The 22423-nt window shown below is 41.2% G+C and overlaps 2 protein-coding genes across 2 annotated transcripts in view; one reads left to right on the top strand and one right to left on the bottom strand.

The window, feature by feature from the left end:
* Positions 1 to 667: 667 nt before the first annotated feature.
* Positions 668 to 22423, bottom strand: part of LOC308075444 (small ribosomal subunit protein mS39-like) — a 28631-nt gene continuing 6875 nt past the window's right edge. The window contains exons 3-6 of the mRNA XM_080415332.1: positions 21194 to 21333; positions 18436 to 18477; positions 14843 to 15001; positions 668 to 792 (exon numbers count right to left, since the gene is read on the bottom strand). Coding sequence (XP_080271458.1) covers positions 738 to 792; positions 14843 to 15001; positions 18436 to 18477; positions 21194 to 21333 — 396 coding nt within the window. The 3' untranslated portion in view covers positions 668 to 737. The remainder of the gene's footprint in view (positions 793 to 14842; positions 15002 to 18435; positions 18478 to 21193; positions 21334 to 22423) is intronic.
* Positions 2599 to 12798, top strand: LOC308075425 (uncharacterized protein). Its single transcript, XM_080415302.1, has 2 exons — positions 2599 to 2865; positions 8312 to 12798. The coding sequence occupies exons 1-2, from the start codon at positions 2658 to 2660 to the stop codon at positions 10339 to 10341; spliced, it is 2238 nt and encodes a 745-aa protein (XP_080271428.1). The 5' UTR covers positions 2599 to 2657; the 3' UTR covers positions 10342 to 12798.

Here is a 22423-nt window from a genome sequence, read left to right as displayed (position 1 = left end):
AATTCAAAAGTAGCAAAAGTATCAGATCTGCAAGCTCACAACACGGCGCAAAGCGCCACGTTTCGAGCTTGTGGACGGTGGACCTGCTACTTTTGATGTGCTTTTGTGCGACGCTGTAGAATGATCAAGTAGGGCGTTAGGACGTTGACGATAGGAGGTTTCTGCCCGACAACAGCGATATGATGCAAATCATGTTGGATTAATAGGACTGGTACCATGGTTTCAAAATGTTGTCATCATGTCAAGAACTCCCCCTGATTTATGTATGAAATAGAGTTAAAACAGCATAGAATTTACCCTTCAGTCTTGTTGTTAAATACTAATCATAATAGTGGTGAATGACTGACACATCACTGGTTTCTGTACAACACACACACACACACACACACACACACACACACACACACACACACACACACACACACACACACACACACACACACACACACACACACACACACACACACACACACACACACACACACACACATTAGGGAAACTAGACAATGTACGACTACTACTTGTAGATTGGCTATTTTTAAACCTTTTTGAATTGCTTATTAATATTTTTTTTCCTAGGTTGAATATTTTGGAAAATGTTTTGACAATATAATGATGACTGCCCGCAAGTGATGATGACTTTGTGCAACCCCCCCCCCCCCCCCCCATGTGATCTCTGGCGACGGTCATGGGCCTCAGGTTGGTGGGGGCCACTGGTTTGAGGAGTAGTTCTTCCTCTATGTCCCTTTAGTCTTTGCTGCCACCTCTCTCTCCAGCTCACACACAATGGACCTGGATGGGAGGGAGCATCAAACAACAACATAAGTGGTGCAACGGCTAATCAAACCAATCCCTTAATCGATTATATATATATATATATAAAAGATGATTGATCTAGATTTAACAAAGATAAAAACCACTTAAAAGATAATAGCTAAACATATCTGCTATTTTCACTTGTAAAAACATAAAATAATAATTGTTCATTAATCGCAATCGAGGCAAAGGTTGGAAATAATCGTGATATTGACTTGAAGTCATATTCAGTGGTGTAAAGTAACTAAGTACATTTACTCAAGTACTGTACTCAAGTACAATTTTGAGGAACTTTTACTTTACTGGAGTATTTCCAATTCTCTATACTTTTACTTCTCCTCCACTACATCTCAGAGGCAAATATTGTACTTTTACTCCACTACAATTATTTGAAAACTTTAGTTACTAGTTACTTTGCAGATATACATTATTACATTATAAAACATACATTAAACACTTTGGCCTTATTTTATACCCAGGCTATTTGAAAATAGCCGATTTACAAGCTTGTAGATCTGCTATTTTCAAACATTTTAGTACTGTTACCTTTGGTACTTTAAGTACATTTTGATAGCAATACTTTTTGAATTTCGGACTTTTACTTGCAACAGAGTACTTCTACATTGCAGTATTGATACTTTTACTTAAGTAAAACATTTGAGTACTTTTCCCACCACTGCTTACCAGGGGCGTCGTTACGCAGGGGCTTCGGTGGCTATAGCCACCAATGTTTTATCCAAAGCCACCAATTAAAACAATTATTTGTTTTAATTATATATCTATAACCCTAACCTAACCCTACACCTAACCCTAAAACTGAAATAAAGTAACAAAAAACGGGGCACAAAAACGGGGCATGTGTCCGTTGCCTGGGGGGCTAAGCCCCCAACCTAGTAGAGACCTAGCAACGCGTCTGATATTCAGCGCGCGTGCCTCCAGATGTTTGTAAGTGAGCCTGAGACAGTCCTTAATTGTCACAATGTTCTTCCCTGGCTGAAATGTACTTCATTGGCTCCAGACAGTGTGTGTATACTAGTATGCAGCAACATAATAATATGATAATGTATTGTCAGATACAACACAGAAAAAAATAATATGAATTAAATGAAAAAATACCATTACTGCATATAGTATGCTAATCAACAAACTATACTAGAAAAAACTGATCAAACATTGGCCACTTTGTCAAATAATCTAAGACAGATGCAAACATTTTGAAAATAGCTGATCTACAATCTCACAACGCCTCGCATTTGTGAGCTTGTAGATAGGCTATTTTCACAATATTCCTCTGTGCAATCGAATCAAACTAAATGGAATGCCTACAATTCCAAGTGTTTGTCAGGATGGGGGGTCCCCAGTTCAAATATGTTTATTTTTGGGGATCCCCAGTTAGCTTTTTTTTGCCCGATCTGCACCAAACTTGGCAAAAACACTGTTCAGGGGTCTGCCATGAGAATAGTCTGAGAATGGCCATAATTGCTCCAATCAGCAGAATATAGGAATAGATTAGAAAACTAGTCATATAAATATGCAAAGTAACCAGTAAAGATGCCAAATAAATAATTGTAGTAACAAGTACAATATGTGGCTCTGAGATGTAGTCAAGCAGAAGTTTATGGTATACCTAGTTACTTTCCAGCAGTGACATGGATGCATGTACCCATATGAGAGCTGGAGCAGTGGGTGGAGAGTAGGAGGAGTGTGGGTGGAGAGTGGGAGGGTCCTGGTTATGTAAGCACTGTTCTGTTCAGTGTTGATCTGGGAGAGTTTAGCCAGGAAGCGGAGCAGAGGACTGGGTCAAGTCATTACCAGTGTCCTACTGACCTCAAGACCATAACATGTCAGCAAGTAAAGTCAGATCCCAAACGGTAAAACCGGACCTCAAATGTCGACCATCAAAGTGGACCGAAGGAGATGAACTATTTGGGTTTTTTAAAAGAGAGATGTCGTCCAACAGCTTTTCAGCTGCTGCGTCAGAGGAGGAACAGCCAGAGATCTACCAGCAAGCCATGCTGAAGCAGCCTGTGATAAAGTTACACAGAATAGGTGTGTGCATGTTTTTATGTCCCTGTACACTTTTCTTTCATCTTCAATATAAGCAGATGTACAGAAATGTTGTCGGTACTCGGTGGAGTAACGGAGTAATGCTTCCTTCCAGTATTAAATCAACTATAGATAAGCACTGTGTGTGTGTGTGAGAGTGAGTGAGTGAGTGAGTGAGTGAGTGAGAGAGAGAGAGAGGCAGAGAGGGAGAGAGAGGCAGAGAGGCAGAGAGGGAGTGGGGGGGTTTTAGTGTGTGTTTGAGTAGCATAGATTTGGTCCTAATTTCATGCATTTTAATGACGACTGGCTGCAAGAAGAATCAGTCACCAGGCAGGACAGGAATCAGCCTAAATGTTCCAACGGCCAATTAGTCCAGTAATAATGTCACTTGACCTCCCACTAATTGCAACAAAAACAAACTCAACTGATTTTGTGTCCTAAATATGTCCTGAATGAGAGGAAACAGGTCGCAAGTAATTGCATGTAGGAAAATTATTTTAATTAAAAATGGCCGCCATCCACACTATTATTATAATACAATTATATATCTTGAAAACCGAACACTGTATGTTGTTTCATAAATATGTTAGTAATAACATAAAAAGTCCTAAGAAATCCCAGTGGTGGAACATATTGAAAAATGCTGAAATAGCTGATGTCACAATTTCCCATTGACGCCTGTAGGGGCAAGTAAGGGTTGCGATGTGACGTGTTGTGAGCTTGTAGATCAGCTATTTTCAAATAGCCTAGGTATAAAACAGAGCTAAAGTGGTTAATGTATGCTTCATAATATCATAATTTATATCTGAAAAGTAACTAGTAACTAAAGTTTTCAAGTAAATGTAGTGGAGTAAAAGTACGATATTTGCCTCCGAGATGTAGTGGAGTAGAAGTATAAGTATTGGAAATTGGAAATACTCAAATAAAGTACAAATACCTCAAAATTGTACTTAATTACAGTACTTAAGTAAATGCACTTAGTTACTTTCCACTACTGAATCTAGGCAAAGGGTCTCCATTAAGATACATGGAAGAACAGATGGAGTGGGGGAAAGGTGAATCTCATGTCGAACGGAGATACGGCCAAAAGGTTAAAGGGTAAGACCACTTTGGTAGAGGTTTGGGTTGTGTAGTTACCTTCCCATGATGTAACTCCAAAGGTGGGCAAGAAATCAAAAATAATTGCTCCATTGATTAGAAATTGATAATTCAAAATATGCTCCTCATTGACTTACATTGTACGGTAAAACAGCTCTCAAAGTCACTCTTTTAGCACATAAATGAACCCAAACATAGCTGATTCAGACAATATAGAGCATCACCAAACCCAGTACTGGTTTTTTTATTTATAAAAATGTCAACTTCCTGTTGATTTTACTGTTTGAAGATCTGGATCCGGATCCGCGGATCCAGTCCAGGTTTTCTACTTATTAAAAATGGCAAAATCAACAGGAAGTTGACATTTTTATTTAAAAAAAAACAGTACTGGGTTTGGTGATGTTCTATATTGTCTGAATCAACTTTGTTTGCGTCGTTTGTGCGCTAAAAGAGTGACTTTGAGAGCTGTTTTACCGTACAATGTAAGTCAATGAGGAGCATATTTTGAATTATCAATTTCTAATCAATGGAGCAATTATTTTTGATTTCTTGCCCACCTTTGGAGTTACATCATGGCAAGGTAACTACACAACCCAAACCTCTACCAAAGTGGTCTTACCCTTTTTTTTTCAACATTACCCAAACAAACATGTTTGTGTCCTCTTTGGGATTATGGAAAGAACAGACATTGCGAAAGAGGATGACGCCCGATCCCTCAGAGAAGTTGGGGAGAAAGAGAGGCACCCCGTTTCAGGAGGTGGGGGCAAGAGAGACAGTGAGAGAAGGATATGTAAAGTAGAGAGATGAGAGAGAGCAGAGAGCTTTGGGACCATATAGCTGCTACTATGCTGCTTGCTTATTTTCTGAAGCTGTGAACTTTTCTATAATAAACTCTTGTATGATGCAACTTTCACATCTGGACGTACGTTCTTAAACCAACCCACCTGAAGTTTGATGATAAATAGGACCTCGTAAATCAACATCTACACGCCCATGCTAAAACAAGATTTAAGCATGTTTTCTTGTCTAATTTCCACACAACCAGAAACTGTTGGATGCAGTACAGTGCTTGTTAAACAAAATTAACCCTTCAAGTGCCATTTCTGTATGTTATGCATTATGCATTTGTATGCACTCGGTTTTCATGTTCATTTCATATACATTCTTATGTGAAGCACTGTGCATGTGATTTTGTTTATGTAAAGCACTGCATTTTCTGTTTGTTAAAGTATAATTATTAAAGGAGCTCCCGTCTCATACAGAGCTACTGAGGAGATGAGCCCGTAGTTAGACCTGGCTGACGCGCCGATACCTTGCTTAATCTAGTAACACCCCGCTCGCTGTGTCTCAGTGTTCAAATGAAACGATACAGGCATTTCTTCATGCATTTGGTATATTTATTTACTTCACCGTGCACAATAATATCCTTTGGGTTCCATAGACAGATGACTAAACTTTTCGTACAAACATTTCGCGGTGTAGTGATTCAAACAGCGGTAACCTGCGGTCAAAAACCATTGCCCTTCCGGATCACAACCTCCTGCCCATGGCAGTGAACTTGACGCTTATATAGCCAACAGCGCCACCCATGGTCACACCAATCAATTAAACATGTTTCACCCATTTGGCTCTTACAATAATAATGTCTATTATTATTATTATTATTATTATTATTATTATTACTGTGTATCACATCCAATATTTCCAATAGTGGAACCACCACCCAAACTACTCAAGAGGATCTGATGTATCGTCAGATGTCCAGCTTAACATCACGTAGCCATGCCCTTTTCTCTGGTCCTACGCCGAAGAGGCAGGCTTATGAGGGTGATCAGTTCACGATCAGTTCTTTGGTCTTGTTAAGAGCGAGGTTGTTCTCCCGGCACCAGAGTGCCAGTGCGTTAATCTCCTCTGTACAGTCAGACTCGTCGTTGTTGACGATTCGGCCTATCACTGTCGTGTCGTCTGTGTACTTTATGATGGTGTTGGAGACATGTGTGGCTATGCAGTCATACGTGTACAAGGAGTAGAGAAGAGGGCTCAGCACGCATCCCTGGGGTGCTCCAGTGTTGAGGGTCAGGGGGTCAGATGTGATGCTGCCCATTCATTCTCACCACCTGATGTCGGTTGGACAAGAAGTCCTGTATCCAGTCGCACATGCTTGGGTGTAGCCCTAGGTCTCTGAGCTTTGTGTCAAGTTTTGCTGGGACAATGCTGTTGAATGCTGAGCTGTAGTCCACGAACAGCATACATACATATTTGTCCTTCAGCAGCTTGTTGTCCATATGCGAGAGGACGGTGTGGAGAGCTATGGCAATAGCGTCATCGGTGGATCTGTTTTTGCGGTATGCATACTGCCACGGGTCCAGCGAGGCAGGTAGCGTGGAGCTGATGTATTCCCTCACCAGTTTCTCGAAGCACTTGCTGACGATCGGGGAGAAGAAGCACCTCAATGGCGAAGGTCGTTCATTGACGAAGTCGGGCTTTGACAAAGCCGCCTGTTTAAAGTCGCTTGTTGCCTTTGTTGGCTTTGACAAAGTCGCCTGTTTAAAGTCGCCTGTTGCCTTTGTTGGCCTAGCCTTCGTTTGCCAGCCGCTTTGAAAGCTGACGCTTTCAGAGCAGGTGGTTTAAAACTACTTCAACTGATTGCTAATCGTCTGCCAGGACTGGAGGCCCCTCCCCTACTATCAAGAAGGCTATTGGGCTGGTTCAGGTGAAACTCCCTCTGATAGGGCAATCAGATGACACCTCACAATATAGCTCTAATGCTTTTAAACAAACTACTTTTAAGCACACTAACTGTATACAGCACTGATACTTTGAAGCAAGCAAAGTACAGCTACTTAAAGCAACCTGGTAATACAAGAAAAGATATACTCAGACTATAGGTGAGTCAGGCAGTTACACAGTTCCTCCAGGAGATTGAACAACACACTGACACCTCGACAATTTGGCAGGGCCGGGAATCGAACCTGAGACCTTCTGCTTCTGAGGCGGGCTCTCAACCCATTCAGCTTTGGCCATCCTGTTAGTCTTTGCTTCCATGTTGGTCATCTCAGCATGATGGCTAGGTCGTCCACATAACCATATTTCTTTGATGTTGTATCTGGTAGGTCATATATGTAGATGCTAAACAGCATTGAGGAGAGAACAGACCCTTACGGAATACCAAGACTATTTTAGGGTTTAGTAAAAAAGTATATCAAAAACATTTTTAATTCACTTAATAATATTGATAATAATAACTTTATTTAACTTTCATACAGAAAATGCGGCTTAAAGTGCTTCACATAAAAATGCATATGAAATGAAATGAACATTAGTTCATAACAAAGCATAAAACGCATAACAGAAATAACACTTCATAATTTATTTTTATTTTTATTTTTACAAGCACTGTACTGCATCCAACAATTTCTGATTGATAGTGGGCAGTATTGAACCTTTTTTTGTGGAAATTAGACAAGAAAACATGCTTAAATCCTTTAACATGAGCGTCAATGGGAAATTGTGACATCACCTATTTCAGCATTTTTCAATATGTTCCAGCACTGGGATTTCTTAGGACTTTTGATATGTTATTACTAACATATTTATGAAACAAAAAAAGTTGAAAGAGTTTCTGTTGCAATTTGTCCTAGGTCATTTTGTATAATGCCTATACTGAATTGTGATGAGGGGTTTGTACCAATTCAGACAATCCTACCACCTGCTCCAGAAAAGCTTCTGCGGGTCATCAAGTGCAACTGCCAGGCTGACTGCAGAACCCTGAGATGCACATGCAAATAGAACAATATCGAGTGCACTCCGGCATGTGGACACTGCAGAGGGTCCAGTTGCACTAATTCAATACAGATGCACTGTGACGAGGATGAAGATGACATTTTGTAGTGTGATATTGTGCGCGCATAATTTAATTGAGTTGTTTGATCAGTACTTGATCAGTTGTGTGATTATGTGATCATAATACATTCTTGTCACTGATATTCTGTATCCTTGTTTTGCTACAAGGAACAAATACAGCATGGTCAAATCTAGCAGAAAGGGCCAAAAAAATAATAATTGGTAGGGTCATACTTACAGGCCATTTTCAAAACTTTCCCTTCACACAATTCCTTGTGACTTTTTTTTATGTTATTCAGGACATATTGAGGATAACAAATCAGCTGAGTTTGGTTTTGTTGCAATTAGGTTGACCCCCATGTTTGCATAAAATGCCTGGACTAAATCTGTGCCTGGCAGTTACTGCTGCCGTCCTAAATTAAGAAAATTATCAGTTGGTAATACAAAACAGCTTCCATGTTATTTAATTACTTTATTTTTTCCCCTCTCTTCCCATTCTCCATCCCAGATGTCTTTCCTGCCCAACTCAAACATATCTACAGCAGAAGCAGTCATCTCAAACAGCACCAGAGAATTCATACAGGACCGAAGTCCTACCGCTGTGACCAGTGTGGGAAACGGTTTAGCCAGAACCGTCAGCTGAAACTTCACCAGATAATTCATACAGGAGAGAAGCCCTACCACTGTGACCAGTGTGGGAAACGGTTCAGCCAGAACAGTCAGCTGAAACTTCACCAGAGAATTCATACAGGAGAGAAGCCCTACACCTGTGACCAATGTGGGAAACGGTTCAGCGACAGTGGTGTTTTCAAAAAGCACCAGAGAATTCATACAGGAGAGAAGCCCTACACCTGTGACCAGTGTGGGAAACGGTTCAGCCAGAGCGGTCATCTAAAAAATCACCAAAAAATTCATACAGGACAGAGGCCCTACACCTGTGACCAATGTGGGAAACGGTTCAGCGAGAGCGGTCATCTGAAACTTCACCAGAGAATTCATACAGGAGAGAAGCCCTACCACTGTGACCAGTGTGGGAAACGGTTCAGCCAGAACAGTCAGCTGAAACTTCACCAGAGAATTCATACAGGAGAAAAGCCCTACCACTGTGACCAGTGTGGGAAACGGTTCAGCCAGAACAGTCATCTGAAACTTCACCAGAGAATTCATACAGGAGAGAAGCCCTACCACTGTGACCAGTGTGGGAAACTGTTCAGCCAGAGCGGTCATCTAAAAAATCACCAGAAAATTCATACAGGACAGAGGCCCTACACCTGTGACCAATGTGGGAAACGGTTCAGTGAGAGCGGTAATCTGAAACTTCACCAGAGAATTCATACAGGGTTGAAGCCCTACTTCTGTGACAGGTGTGGGACATGGTTCAGCGAGAGTGGTCATCTCAAACGACACCAGAGAATTCATACAGGAGAGAAGCCCTACACCTGTGACCAGTGTGGGAAACAGTTCAGCCGGAACAGTAATCTGAAACTTCACCAGAGAATTCATACAGGAGAGAAGCGAGAGAAGCCCTACACCTGTGACCAGTGTGGGAAACAGTTCAGCCGGAACAGTCATCTGAAACTTCACCAGAGAATTCATACAGGAGAGAAGCCCTACACCTGTGACCAGTGTGGGAAACAGTTCAGCCGGAACAGTCATCTAAAAAGTCACCAGAAAATTCATACAGGAGAGAAGCCCTACCACTGTGACCAGTGTGGGAAACGGTTCAGCCAGAGCGGTCATCTAAAAAATCACCAGAAAATTCATACAGGACAGAGGCCCTACACCTGTGACCAGTGTGGGAAACGGTTCAGCCAGAGCAGTGATCTCAAAAAGCACCAGAGAATTCATACAGGAGAGAAGCCCTACACCTGTGACCAGTGTGGGAAATGGTTCAGCCGGAACAGTCATCTAAAAAATCACCAGAAAATTCATACAGGACAGAAGTCCTACCACTGTGACCAGTGTGGGAAACGGTTCAGCCAGAACAGTCTTCTGAAAGTTCACCAGAGAATTCATACAGGAGAGAAGCCCTACTACTGTGACCAGTGTGGGAAACGGTTCAGCCAGAGCGGTCATCTGACACTTCACGAGAAAATTCATACAGGACAGAAGCCCTACACCTGTGACCAATGTGGGAAACGGTTCAGCGACAGTGGTGTTTTCAAAAAGCACCAGAGAATTCATACAGGAGAGAAGCCCTACACCTGTGACCAGTGTGGGAAACGGTTCAGCCAGATTAGTCATCTAAAAAATCACCAGAAAATTCATACAGGGTTGAAGCCCTACACCTGTGACCAATGTGGGAAACGGTTCAGCGAGAGAGGTAATCTAAAAAATCACCAGATAATTCATACAGGGTTGAAGCCCTACATCTGTGACAGGTGTGGGAAATGGTTCAGCGAGAGTGGTAATCTCAAACGACACCAGAGTATTCATACAGGAGAGAAGCCCTACCACTGTGACCAGTGTGGTAAACAGTTCAGCCAGAGCAGTAATCTCAAATCTCATGAGAGAACTCATAGAGGAGAGAAGACCTGACCTACCACTGACAGTTGGAGATTTTGAGTAAAAAGTTTCTCTGTAAAGTCTCACCTCAAACATTATCACATTGTAAGATACTTTGGGCAATGTAGTGGTGCACACTTACCGATATAACACACACACACACACACACACACACACACACACACACACACACACACCTCAATATATCTTCCCCATGAAGAACGAAGATCTCTTGGAATTCCTTGGCTGTAATTGGCTTTCATTAATGGGAGGGGCCCAACGTGAATCACAAGTTGACGGTCCGCTACTCATATCAATGAATTTCATTATTGATTAAGTTATCAATAGTTTTATACCCAATGAATGACAGGCGATGTCTCACCTGCCCGGTTATATATACACACGTTTATGTTCATCTGTTGCATATTATATAATATATATTCTCTCTCTCTCTCTCTCTCTCTCTCTCTTCAAAGTACGATAAATGTTCTATGCGCTATTAAAGGTTAGCCATAGTTTTATGTGGGATGTTAAGGAGAGATTTAGGCATAGTTTGGTGAGGTTGAGGTTAGGTTTCAGCATAGTTTTGTGAGGTTACGGTTGGGGTTAAAGTTAGGGTTCGGCATATAGTTGAAAAAGCACAAGGAAGAAATTGTCCATGCCACGGCAGAAAGCATTGAGGGCAAACGTCTCCCTTGTGCCTGCGTCATACCACTGCATTTATATCTGACCTGCTTGTATAGGCCTATGTATATATTGAACAGACACACTACACATTTACACTGATATATATTCATGCCATGATACTGATTGATCAGTCTTAATTGACTTTGGTCTTTTTGATCATTATTTCTTTCTCAGTTACGTGGACAAGTTTGTCTCAAAGCCAGCTTATAACCCTTGACACAAATGTTACTTGTTGATATTATCTGTTAATGACACCTGATCTCAGTGATGAGCTGTGGATTTTTGAACTAGGGGGGCTATATTTTCTGACGTCACGTGCACGCGCACGTGCACGCATGTGCACATAGCCAATCAGCTCAGTGCTAGTTGAAATACTGTATTCAACATGTGATTTTTAATGTAATTATATCTTATTATTTAGTTGCATTGTTAATTTGTTGTTTTTATTTTTGTTTCAATTAATTCATTATTTTATTTTCCTTTTAGTTTTATATAAAAGCCCTTTACATAGACTCACCCACACATAAGTACTTAAAATAATCAGACAACTTGTCTTTGTCTTGTCTCAGAGAACTGGGTCCTCTTCTAAGCGATCCCCTTCACACTCTGCAGTGCAGAGACTGTTGTCTCTCATTGTGAGAGGAATGTACACATTCAATTCAAGTCCATGGCTTTTTTCGAGTAGCCTAATGTTATGCAAAGCAGCCAGGTAGACGCTATTGAGAACGGCTCGCCGCTGATGGTGCGAACCTTGAGAGGCTATTGTTTAAACTTTAAGGTGTTAAGACCGCAGCTGACGGTGCGTGCTCGCGCGTGCATGTGGAGCTCCCAGCCCCCCAGCCAGCGCCAGAACTAAGGGGTCGCCGACCCCCCATAGCACCCCCTACAGCTACAGAAATAAAAATACAAATACTGAACCAATGACAAGTATTAAAAGGTGCTTCTGACTAAACCTCCAAACTCCATTGGATCCTCAAACTGTCGTTCAAACCTCCAACTTGTGGGGATAAATGTTTCGTCCATCATTGATTAGAATGACCAAGTTAGATGGAAAAAGAAAGAAATCTCAAAAACCTAACTCCACTTGACCTTGTATTTGGGTAAAGTGATAACATAACCACACGTGACGTTCAAGTATCTGACAATGTATTAAGACACCATACCAACTTTGATGAGGCAGTATTGTGTTGATCTAAAAACAGGTTTTAATTTTTTCACATCCTGAAAAATGTATATTTTGAACATAGCTGGTTTCTATCCGACAGCAGAAATATATGTCTGTTTTTGCAACAATAAAAAATATCTCAAATTTATACAGCATTTGTCTAGGTACCCAAAGACACTTTACATGGGAGGGAGGAGAAAACAGAAAATCTACATTATTAGGGGACGACGACACACACCCTAAGATAAGGCTATAAAATCAATTAACCCATTAAGACCTGGAACTGTGTCATTTTTTTATTTGAGCTAAAAAGCATTATTTTACACTTTAGGCTATTCAAAAATAGCAGATATACAAGCTCATAGCGCGGCACCGAGTGCCGCGCTACGAGCTTGTAGATCTGCTATTTTTGAAAAATCGTGAAAATGTGTGCAAATCTTTGAATATATATATTTTTAAAGCAAACATTTTTAACTCAAATCTTTGCTTCAGGGGGTCCCTGGAACAAGATATTTTGATGGGGGTCCGCGGCCAAATACATATAATTTTGGGGGTCCTTGACATGAAAAAGATTGAGCACCACTGATATAGAAACATACGTTTTTCAGAATACTGTTGGGATTTAGGAGACATGTAGAATCGGCTTCAGGTCTCAATGGGTTAAAACAGTGGAATAGTGGGGGGGGGGGGGGGTGGGGGGCAGCAGAAGTTTGCTGGGGAAAGCCATATTGAAGAGTTGGGTTTCAGAGCAGTTTTGAAGGTCTGGATGGTGGGGGGGGTGCATTCCACATGGTTGAAGGTCTGGATGGTGGGGGGGGGGGGGGGGGGAGTGCATTCCACATGGTTGGGGGAGCAACAGCTAAAAGCCCTATCGCCTCCAGGTACTTATGGAGTTATGACTCCATGTTATTCTATACTGTATGGCCTTATCAATCCATATGGAATCCTCATTCTACTGCTCTGCCACAACAATGTGGAATGAATGCACACATCCATTCACCCACTACAAATGTTTTCTAAAAAGCGTATGTTTCTGTATCAGTGGTTCTCAAACCTTTCCATAATTATCAAGGACCCCCAAAATGTTATGTATTTGGCCACGGACCCCCCTACTCAAAATATTGTTCCAGGGACCCCCAGAGGCAAAGATTGGAGTTAAAAATGTTCGCTTTAAAATAATACATAGGCCTATATTTGCACACATTTTCAAAAATAACAGATCTACAAGCTCGTAGCACGGCACTCAGTGCCATGCTATGAGCTTGTTTAACTGCTATTTTTAAATAACCAAAGTGTAAAATCTTTTTTTTTTTTTCTCAAATAAAAAAATGACACAGATGCATTCCAGTTCTAAATGGGTTAAAGGATGTGAATCACTGGTTTCATTCAAAACTGTCCTGAAAAAACCCTCCATCAGAAAACCACAGCTAGCTAGCTCTAGGAGCTAGAGTTTAAGTCCCATTGAAAACCACAAGGGGAGCTAGAGTTTAAGTCCCATTGAAAACCACAAGGGGAGCTAGAGTTTAAGTCCCATTGAAAACCACAAGGGGAGCTAGAGTTTAAGTCCCATTGAAAACCACAAGGGGAGCTAGAGTTTAAGTCCCATTGAAAACCACAAGGGGAGCTAGAGTTTAAGTCCCATTGAAAACCACAAGGGGAGCTAGAGTTTAAGTCCCATTGAAAACCACAAGGGGAGCTAGAGTTTAAGTCCCATTGAAAACCACAAGGGGAGCTAGAGTTTAAGTCCCATTGAAAGGAGGTGTCATTCACTGCCAACGTTTTTCCTTTTCCGTCTTTTTATCCTTTTTACATACAGTTGTTTGTATTTGTTGATGACATGTATTCATATTCTATGATATGTTGATTAATTGAATACATACTGTAGGACCACAATGGAAACAAGTCCCCAGGATCCTTTTAGCCTAAATGTCTTACTGTACCTCTGTGCTGTTTACATTTATGACTATAATAAAGTATTCAATACTTCAATCAATGTCCATATTCTGCTATAATGATGATACAGATGGCATATAGTCATTATGTTTACCATAGTGACCACATCCATACTGTAGCAGATAAACTAGAACAACATGAATAATACTGTTGGGTTTTATGCTATTTTATGCTTATTTAGACTCGTCCATGTGAGTTTATAGGTGGATGGGACTCCCTAGTGGTTGTTAGGGGTTATTACATCTTTATCTTTATTGTCTATCTCTTTTATAGGCTTACAATCTTAATCTGACGGTTATGGGAGAGGAGAGTATTTTGTATATTATAAATATGTTTAGAGGTCATTTGTTTATTAATAATGTGATCATGTTTCGGCTGGGTTCGGGGCCGCGTACCAAGGGCGCTTTCTTTGTCCTTCTCTCTAATTTATATGCAGACTTCATGTGTGTCTATCTATGTACTTGCATGCGTTGCCGTCGTGTGCGTTGGATATTCACGGTGCGTGCATATCCAACAGGGGCGTCGTTACACGGTGGCTTCGGTGGCTATAGCCACCAATGTTTTATCCAAAGCCACCAATAAAAATAAAAACGTTTTTTTTTTTTTTTTTAATATATCTATAACCCGAGCCTAACCCTACCCCTAACCCTAAAACAGAAATAAAGTAACAAAAAGTGGGGGGCTAAGGCCCCAACCTAGTAGAGACCTAGCAACGCGTCTGCTGCTTACCTCTGCTCTTGCGTCAGGTCAAAGTCTGTCAGCGCCCGCTGGGCCAGTGTGGGCGTCGCCGGGAGACCAAAGGAAGCGGAGAACTGCACCAGCTCCACCGCCCTCTGGTTGGCGCCCTCGCTGCCGCACACCGACAGAAACTCCTGCAGCATGTCATCACTGCAGAAGAAGAACGAGACAGGAAGTCAGATAGTACAGTCCACGAGGGAAATGGCAAGAGTCACGATCTCCGGTTTACTTCCCGTATCTGCGTGACGTAGGTGGACGCCTTTTTAGGAGACAGGAAGCAGGTTGGAGTCTATTGATTCCAATGGGAGAGTTAACGTGAACACAGCTTCTGAACCATTCCTTAGCTCCATGGTTACTGAACTAAATATTGGACCTGATCGTCACAAGACACATAGCCTCGATCTCCAGGCTTTTATTGTTTAGTTTTCCTAAAAAATAAAAGCCTGGCCCAGCCCGTCGGTGTACTCGGTATGAGGAAGTGTTTCACTTCCCAACCAACCAGAGTGCAGTGGGCGTCGCTCGTAATGTTGTGTTAACGGGGCGGGGGTTGACGGACAGATCGGTGAACCAATGGGATCAGGCGCAGTCTCTCGCCGGCTCTATACACCCGCCCCTCTATACACGAAATCAGGAGCGTTGGGGCAGTCTACAAGACACACAATATATACAACATTTTCATACTAAAATAGCTTTTTTTTAGAGACACGAATTAGGAGAAAATCTACTCTGTTATCGACCTTTCTCTATCCCAGCAACACAGCTCTCGCGAGATTTGGGAAGATTTCTGAAGAGTCCATCTGCAGTCTACCAAAAGAATAGTGGATGGCATATTGTTTAATACCAGTTAAGGGTATAATTTTTTGTTGACATGAATTCAAAACCCAAGTCAATCATTACCTGTGGCTGTGACCTTTAAATCACACACCAAAAAAAAGGTATTTTATAAAGCACAATTGATGACACGGTTTCCACTTCTGAGTGGTTGAATTTAAAGGGACTACACCATGAATTATTTTTTTTTTTATAATATTTAATATCATATTGTTTATCAATATGATATTAAAACTGTTGGAACTGAAAAACGGGAGGGATTGTTCCCTGACATAGTGACATGACGTCACGTCAGGGACCAAATCAGTTTGGCCCGTTTTGAGACCAATTTAGAGAAAACCCCAGATTTGCTGTGAAAGCCTGAGTGTTCAAACTGGGGCATTTTTGGGGATAGAAGAGAGGTAGGGGAGACCAAAAACACACAAAAAATAAGAAAATTTTAAAATTCATGGTGTAGCCCTTTAAAGAGGAAGCGCACGAGACGGACGAGACATAGAGGGCTCTGTCTGGTCCTTATATTATAGTGTATTATTATATCAGATGTTAAGTCTATGCTCTGTCCGCATAAGATATGTTCTAAAAACTGATAAACTGAGATTCTATATGTGAATATAGTACGTGAAATCATTATGGACACATTAAAAATTAAACAAAATGTGTGTTCCAATGCTAATCATTTTCCATTATTACAGGAACTGTCTTGGTTGATGGTGTATGATTTGGGAATCATGACATTTTGCTAAACATTCATGCTAAAACACTAGTGGTAAAATATATACCTTATAATTAAAAGGCCCTGTTAAAATATTGAGCAGAAACGGGAGCACATCTAGCATAAGACTGAATAATGTGTGTGTTTGTGGGGGGAATTTTATGGGTTTCTTAAAAAGCATCTTTGCCAATAACAGTGCACTTTCAAACATGTAAAGCATTTATTTTCTTTAATGAAGAAAAAAAACATAAATGCACATCCACATGTTGTCAGCCAGGGAGAGAGGAGGGGGAGGGTGGTGGGATGGTCTGGGGAGAAGCAAACGACGCCTACTTAGGAGACCATTATGTAGGATTCGTGTACTATTTCACCTCTAGTGGCCCCAATTGAGATTGTGTATCTGCCTATATTAACAATCTTTGGTACAGTCCAAGACAAAAAAAAAAATAGAAAGAAAGACATGCCATTTCCGGTTTACTTCCCGTATCTGCGCGACGCAGGCGGCCGCCTTTATAGGAGACCGGAAGCAGGTTGGAGTCTATTCATTTCAATGGAAGAGTGAACGTGAACACAGCTTCTGAACCATTCTTTAGACCAGGGGTGATGCAACTTTGATGATGGAGAGGGCCACTGTATTTCCACACTCTCTCCAGAGGGCCACGTTGCATATACTGTCGGGCAGACACCTCTTATCTCCGTATGTTAACTTTCTTCGTAAATTAACTCTATAACTGCCAAAGACGTTTATAAACGTCTTTGAGAAATTAGCTGTTGCCTGCCAAAGATGTATAAAAACTAGGGGTGTAACGATACATTTTAACAACGATTCGATACGTATCACGATACTTGGTTGTCGATACGATACATGAACGATACAGGTTAATTTAGAACGATACGATATGTTTCGATTCAGTGATTTAGTCGATACGATACATGAACGATACAGGACAGGTTAATTTAGAACGATACGATTCGATTCAATGACTTAAAATCGATATAGTAACTATTTATTTACCCAAAAATTCTGTGTGAAAAATAAATACCTGGATACTGGATATAAACCCCTCTTTCTCTTTTTTTCTTCTTAAAAGTACTTAGTTTGATATAATTGATTATTTGCATTGCAGAACGATTCGATACGATTATTTGCATTGCAAAACGATTCGATACGATACAAAGTCAAACGATACGATATTTAGCTGTTTGCATATCGATATAGTAGATCGTTGAAAATTCAAAACGATGCATCGATGCAGTTACTGTATCGTTACGGGCCTAATAAAAACGTCTTGAAAAAAATAAATAAAAAAAAAAAAATTCAAAAAAAAAAAAATTCTAAAAAGATTCTCTAATTATTTAGTATTGACACCTTTTCGATATTCCAAACGAATAAGGAGATAACAATTTCCAAAGATTTGCTGCTCCATCCACTTCAATGTTAAAATTGAAACGGACAAACAATTCACAATGTTTTTTGGTTTGAAACCACTGGTTTTGAGCTATTTTCAAACATCAAACAACACATGACAACAAGGTCAAATTGACCTCGTTGACATTTGTGAAACCACACCTGAATCTCATCTGTGATTAGAAATTTTCTGGGGATCAATCATACTTGAGAAAAATATTTTGTGGCTATGCGAAAAGGTACCAAAATCGGTTAAAACCCTGGCAGAGGCTACAGACTGTTCTGAAAAAACTCTGGCAGGGTAAGAGTTAATGCCGTACTTCGCCATTCTGTCACTCAAAAATAGAGTGTGACGTGTTTTGAGCTTGTAGATCGGCTATTTTTGAATTGGAATCCAGATTTTTTTTGGTGCTATTTTTTTAATTAGAATCGTGAAAAGTAAAATATTAATTTAATTTCAAATGCATTTAGTTATACAATACGCCAGTTGCCCATGTATGCTTCTAGGTCTTAATGGGTTAACTAATTCAGCTGGGGATCCCCTGGAACCCCCTCAAGGATCCCTGGGGGTACATGAGGGGGGAGTCAGGAAATAAAAGATCAAAAGAAAATGCATGTACTGTTCGTACTCACGTGGGAACTCTGTTCTCAGTCTTGAAGCGCCGTAGCATCTCCCTGTGGAGAAACCAACACAGATCAGGGGGGTGCAACAGTTCATTGAACTAATCAACTTTAATCGAATCATGATAAAAAAATAAATAATAATTAAATAAAATAGTGACGCGACGCATTGTGACACGTTATATCGTTTATCACAATCATTTGTTTGGACACCTAAATGTTAAAGGAGTAGATCAACCAAAAAACCAAAACATGAATGGGGTGTGTAATTGATAGGGAATGGGGGGATCTTTTAGTTTTTGTCGCATTCCTATAAGCCAATAATTTGATTACCGGCGGAAAGACGCTAATGTATCCGATAGGACATTGGTTCTCAAAGTGGGGTCCGGGGACCCCCAGGGGTACTTGAGGGGGTTCCAGGGGGTCCCCAGCTAAATGATGGATAGGAACCAAATGGACCCTTATGGGGCTGTAACAAATGGAACCAAATGGACCCATTCCATTTGTACACTCTCAAGAGTTAAATTAACATTGATTTCACTATATGAATTGGGGTCCCAGAGATAGAAATGCCATTAAATGGGGGTCCATAGCCTAATGCATGTCAAACTGGGGGTCATTGAAATTAAAATGGTTGAGAATCACTGCTAGAGAGCCATACAAATCTTCTCTTATGGGGGTCCCTGGCTTATCTTTTCAAATGGGGGTCTGCGGGCTAATAAGTGTCAATTTGGGGGTCCTTGATGCTTCATGGGGTGTGTAATTGATAGAAAATACATGGGTTCATGTAGGTGTCAATTGGGGTCAATGAATGAATGAATGTCTTTATTGCAGACTCAAGGTCCATAGATACATACAAATACATACTACAACAATGAACATGAATTAAAAACAGTCCTTTACACAATAAATTGGGACAGTTATAAATACAAGCAGTTAAGCTCCTTTTTGTTTTGTACTTTTCTTTTATAGTTTTAATCCTTTTTAACACATTGGGTGCCAGAGGTTTATTAAAATATTATACGTTGAGTGCCTGCATTTCTTCCATCCACTTGCGTTATACGTTTCGTGCTGTAGAAGCCCCGACGCGGAAGTGCATGTAAACAAAGCGTGCGTGCGAGACGGCGGAGGGTCCCGACTAACGCCTGGAACAATAATATTTCTAACGCGATCCTCCATTGCAGCGTGATCGCCGATCGAAAACGGCTCGTTTCCACCACGTTAAAAAGAAATGGAGATATTAAGCTTTTAGTCAAGGAGATAACATTGAAAACGCCGACCGGAAGGATTTTTGACATGGAGCCAGATCCAGCCTCTTCTTCTCAGAAACTCCTTGGGTGATGTCAAAGTTTCGTTTTAGCGCCCCACGTGGCCCACATGTATAAAAATAGAATTGGGTCAAAAACGGTCCGGACCGTTTTCGGCACTTCTCGTTTGGATCCTCAAAAACGGTCCGGACCGTTTTTGGCATTCAATGTGTTAACTAGTCGATTCTAATAAAGTTGTTTTTATTCTGCTCTGTAAAGCGACTTTGAGTATTTAGAAAAGCGCTATATAAATTGTATGTATTATTATTATTACTAGACCATACCCGTAGGGGGATATGAGCACCCAAGCCCCGGTGAAGGGCGCAGGCGAAAGTACAGACCTTGCTGCCTGTTTCTCGCGCGAAACCTGGCAACGTTATCTCCCATTGTTTGACACATAATGGCTAATAAAAAGATTTGATGAAATTGAGAAACGGGCTTCGCAGTTAAGTTCAGATGGTAATGGGCAATGGCTGTTTGCAAAATCAGAGCAATTGCTTCAGCCAGTGAGGAGAACCGGGCAGCTTCACCGACGACTACAGACGCGACTACTACACGACTACAGAGGTTTGTCAAATTATAGGAGGATTATTAGATATAGAAACCTACCTCATTGGCCTCTGCAGTTCATTGGAGCGAGTGGTATCTCAATACAAGGCTCTTCCGCAGGGCTTGTTTGACTACTGGCCAATCACATCGCGTTGACTACTGGCCAATCACAGCGCGTCTAACTGACTAGTTGCTGCGCGGCTGCCTCTTAACCCACTGATACCTGGAACGCATCTGTGTCACTTTAGACTTCATTGGCTATTCAAAAATAGCAGATATACAAGCTCATAGCGCGGCACCGAGTGCCGCGCTATGAGCTTGTAGATCTACTATTCTTGAAACCTCGTGACATTTTTTTTCATTTTTTTTTTTTCAAAAAACTGTTAGGATTTAGAAAACATTTTAAGAATCGGACTCAGGCCTTAATGGGTTAAGAAAAGACCCGCCCCACCTGCCTCTGATTGGCCTACCGAACGCCCCCCCCCCCCCCCCCCCCTTCTGTGACGCACACGGACGTTTCCAGCTTGCCCTGCTGAAGCGGAAGGAAGTGGAAGCACGGCCGAGATACGCACGCCTCAGAGCCGAAGGAGGCGTCTACCTTTATATGTCTATGGTTAAGCCAATGTCTCTCCTAAGACTAGAGGAGTACCTGGTGCAACTCTTCACAGGGTCATTTATATTGACAATGAGGCTATTCTCAGACTCATCCAAACGGCACATGAATCTGTGCATTAGATTCAGCTTGGAGAGTATTGACTCTTGCAGCCACAAACATTTCACTTGCACTGCTCCATCTAGGCCTTTTGAGTAGAATTCTCATTGCATCATTAATATGCAACTTGAAGTTTCTGAAAACTGTGAACTACTCCTTTAAGTAAAAATGTCATGATGGTGGTGACGGGCGTGTTCCTCACCAGGCCTGCTGGGTCCTGGTGGCTCGTAGCAGCAGGACGGTGACGTGGGACAGAGAAGAGTTGCTCCACTCCAGCCTGCTCCTGTCCCCCTCGTACACACTCCTTATGTCCAGAGCACAGGCTGCAAAGGACTGCTGCACCTACACACACGCACGCGCGCACACGCACGCACGCACGCACGCACGCACACGCACACACACACACACACACGTTAACCCATTAAGACCGGGAACGCATCCGTGTGTCATTTTTAGATTTCTTTGGCTATTCAAAAATAGCAGATCTACAAGCTCATAGCGCGGCACCGAGCGCAGCGCTATGAGCTTGTAGATCTGCTATTTTTGAAAAATCGCAAAAATGTGTGCAAATCTTTGAATATATATATTTTCAAAGCGAACATTTGTAACTCAAATATTTGCTTCTGGGGGGGGTCCCTGGAACAATTTTTTTTGAGATGGGGGTCCGTGGCCAAATACTACCACTGATATTATAGCAACATAAGTTTTTTTTTCTTTTTTTACAGTTAGGATTTGTAGAATCCCCAAAAGAAAAGATTTGAGTTACAAATGTTCGCTTTAAAAATATATATATAATTTATATTCAAAGATTTGCACACATTTTCACGATTTAAAAAAAATGTCCAGGGCACAGGCTGCAAAGGAAGGACTGCTGCACCCACCTACATGGTATGTACATTACATTACATTACAGTCATTTAGCAGACACTTTTATCCAAAGCCACTTACAATGAGTGCATTCAACATACGTAGGCAAGGAAACTACTAATCACCAGAAGTTTTAAGTGCATTCTCTTCTAAAACAAGCAACTAAGAGTATACCTAGAGCTAAGGTAAAAGTGCAATATATCAGCTAGCTACTTTTTTAACCCATTAAGACCTGAGGCGATTCTTTAAAAAAAATAAAAAAATCCTAACAGTTTTTTGAAAAAAAAGTATAAAAAATATGTTTTCACGATTTTTCAATAATAGCAGATCTACAAGCTCGTAGGAAAATCAAATGAGCAAGAGCTAAAACGAACAAGTGTATCGAATAAACAAGATCCAATAAAACAAGAGCTTGTACAACTAATTGACAACAAGTAGGCAAGACAAAGAGGAAGGGTAGTGTTTCTTGAAGAGGTGGGTAGATCAGTGTTTTGGGCACCAGCCTACTCGGGAACGATGCATACCCCAGCCAGTTACACAATACCCGTTGGCAGAGTACCCATTG

The sequence above is a fragment of the Gymnoscopelus braueri genome (assembly GCF_963280865.1).
Source record: "Gymnoscopelus braueri genome assembly, chromosome: 20".
Lineage (NCBI taxonomy): Eukaryota > Metazoa > Chordata > Actinopteri > Myctophiformes > Myctophidae > Gymnoscopelus > Gymnoscopelus braueri.
Note: the sequence above shows the minus strand (reverse complement) of the source record. Positions and strands in the feature narration are given on the sequence as shown.

Excerpts from the sequence above, each read along its gene's own strand:
- LOC308075425 (XM_080415302.1), top strand. The coding sequence starts at position 2,658 with ATGTCAGCAAGTAAAGTCAGATCCCAAACGGTAAAACCGGACCTCAAA. Across the intron at positions 2,866-8,311 it reads GATAAAGTTACACAGAATAG|ATGTCTTTCCTGCCCAACTC; the intron begins GTGTGTGCATGT and ends TCTCCATCCCAG.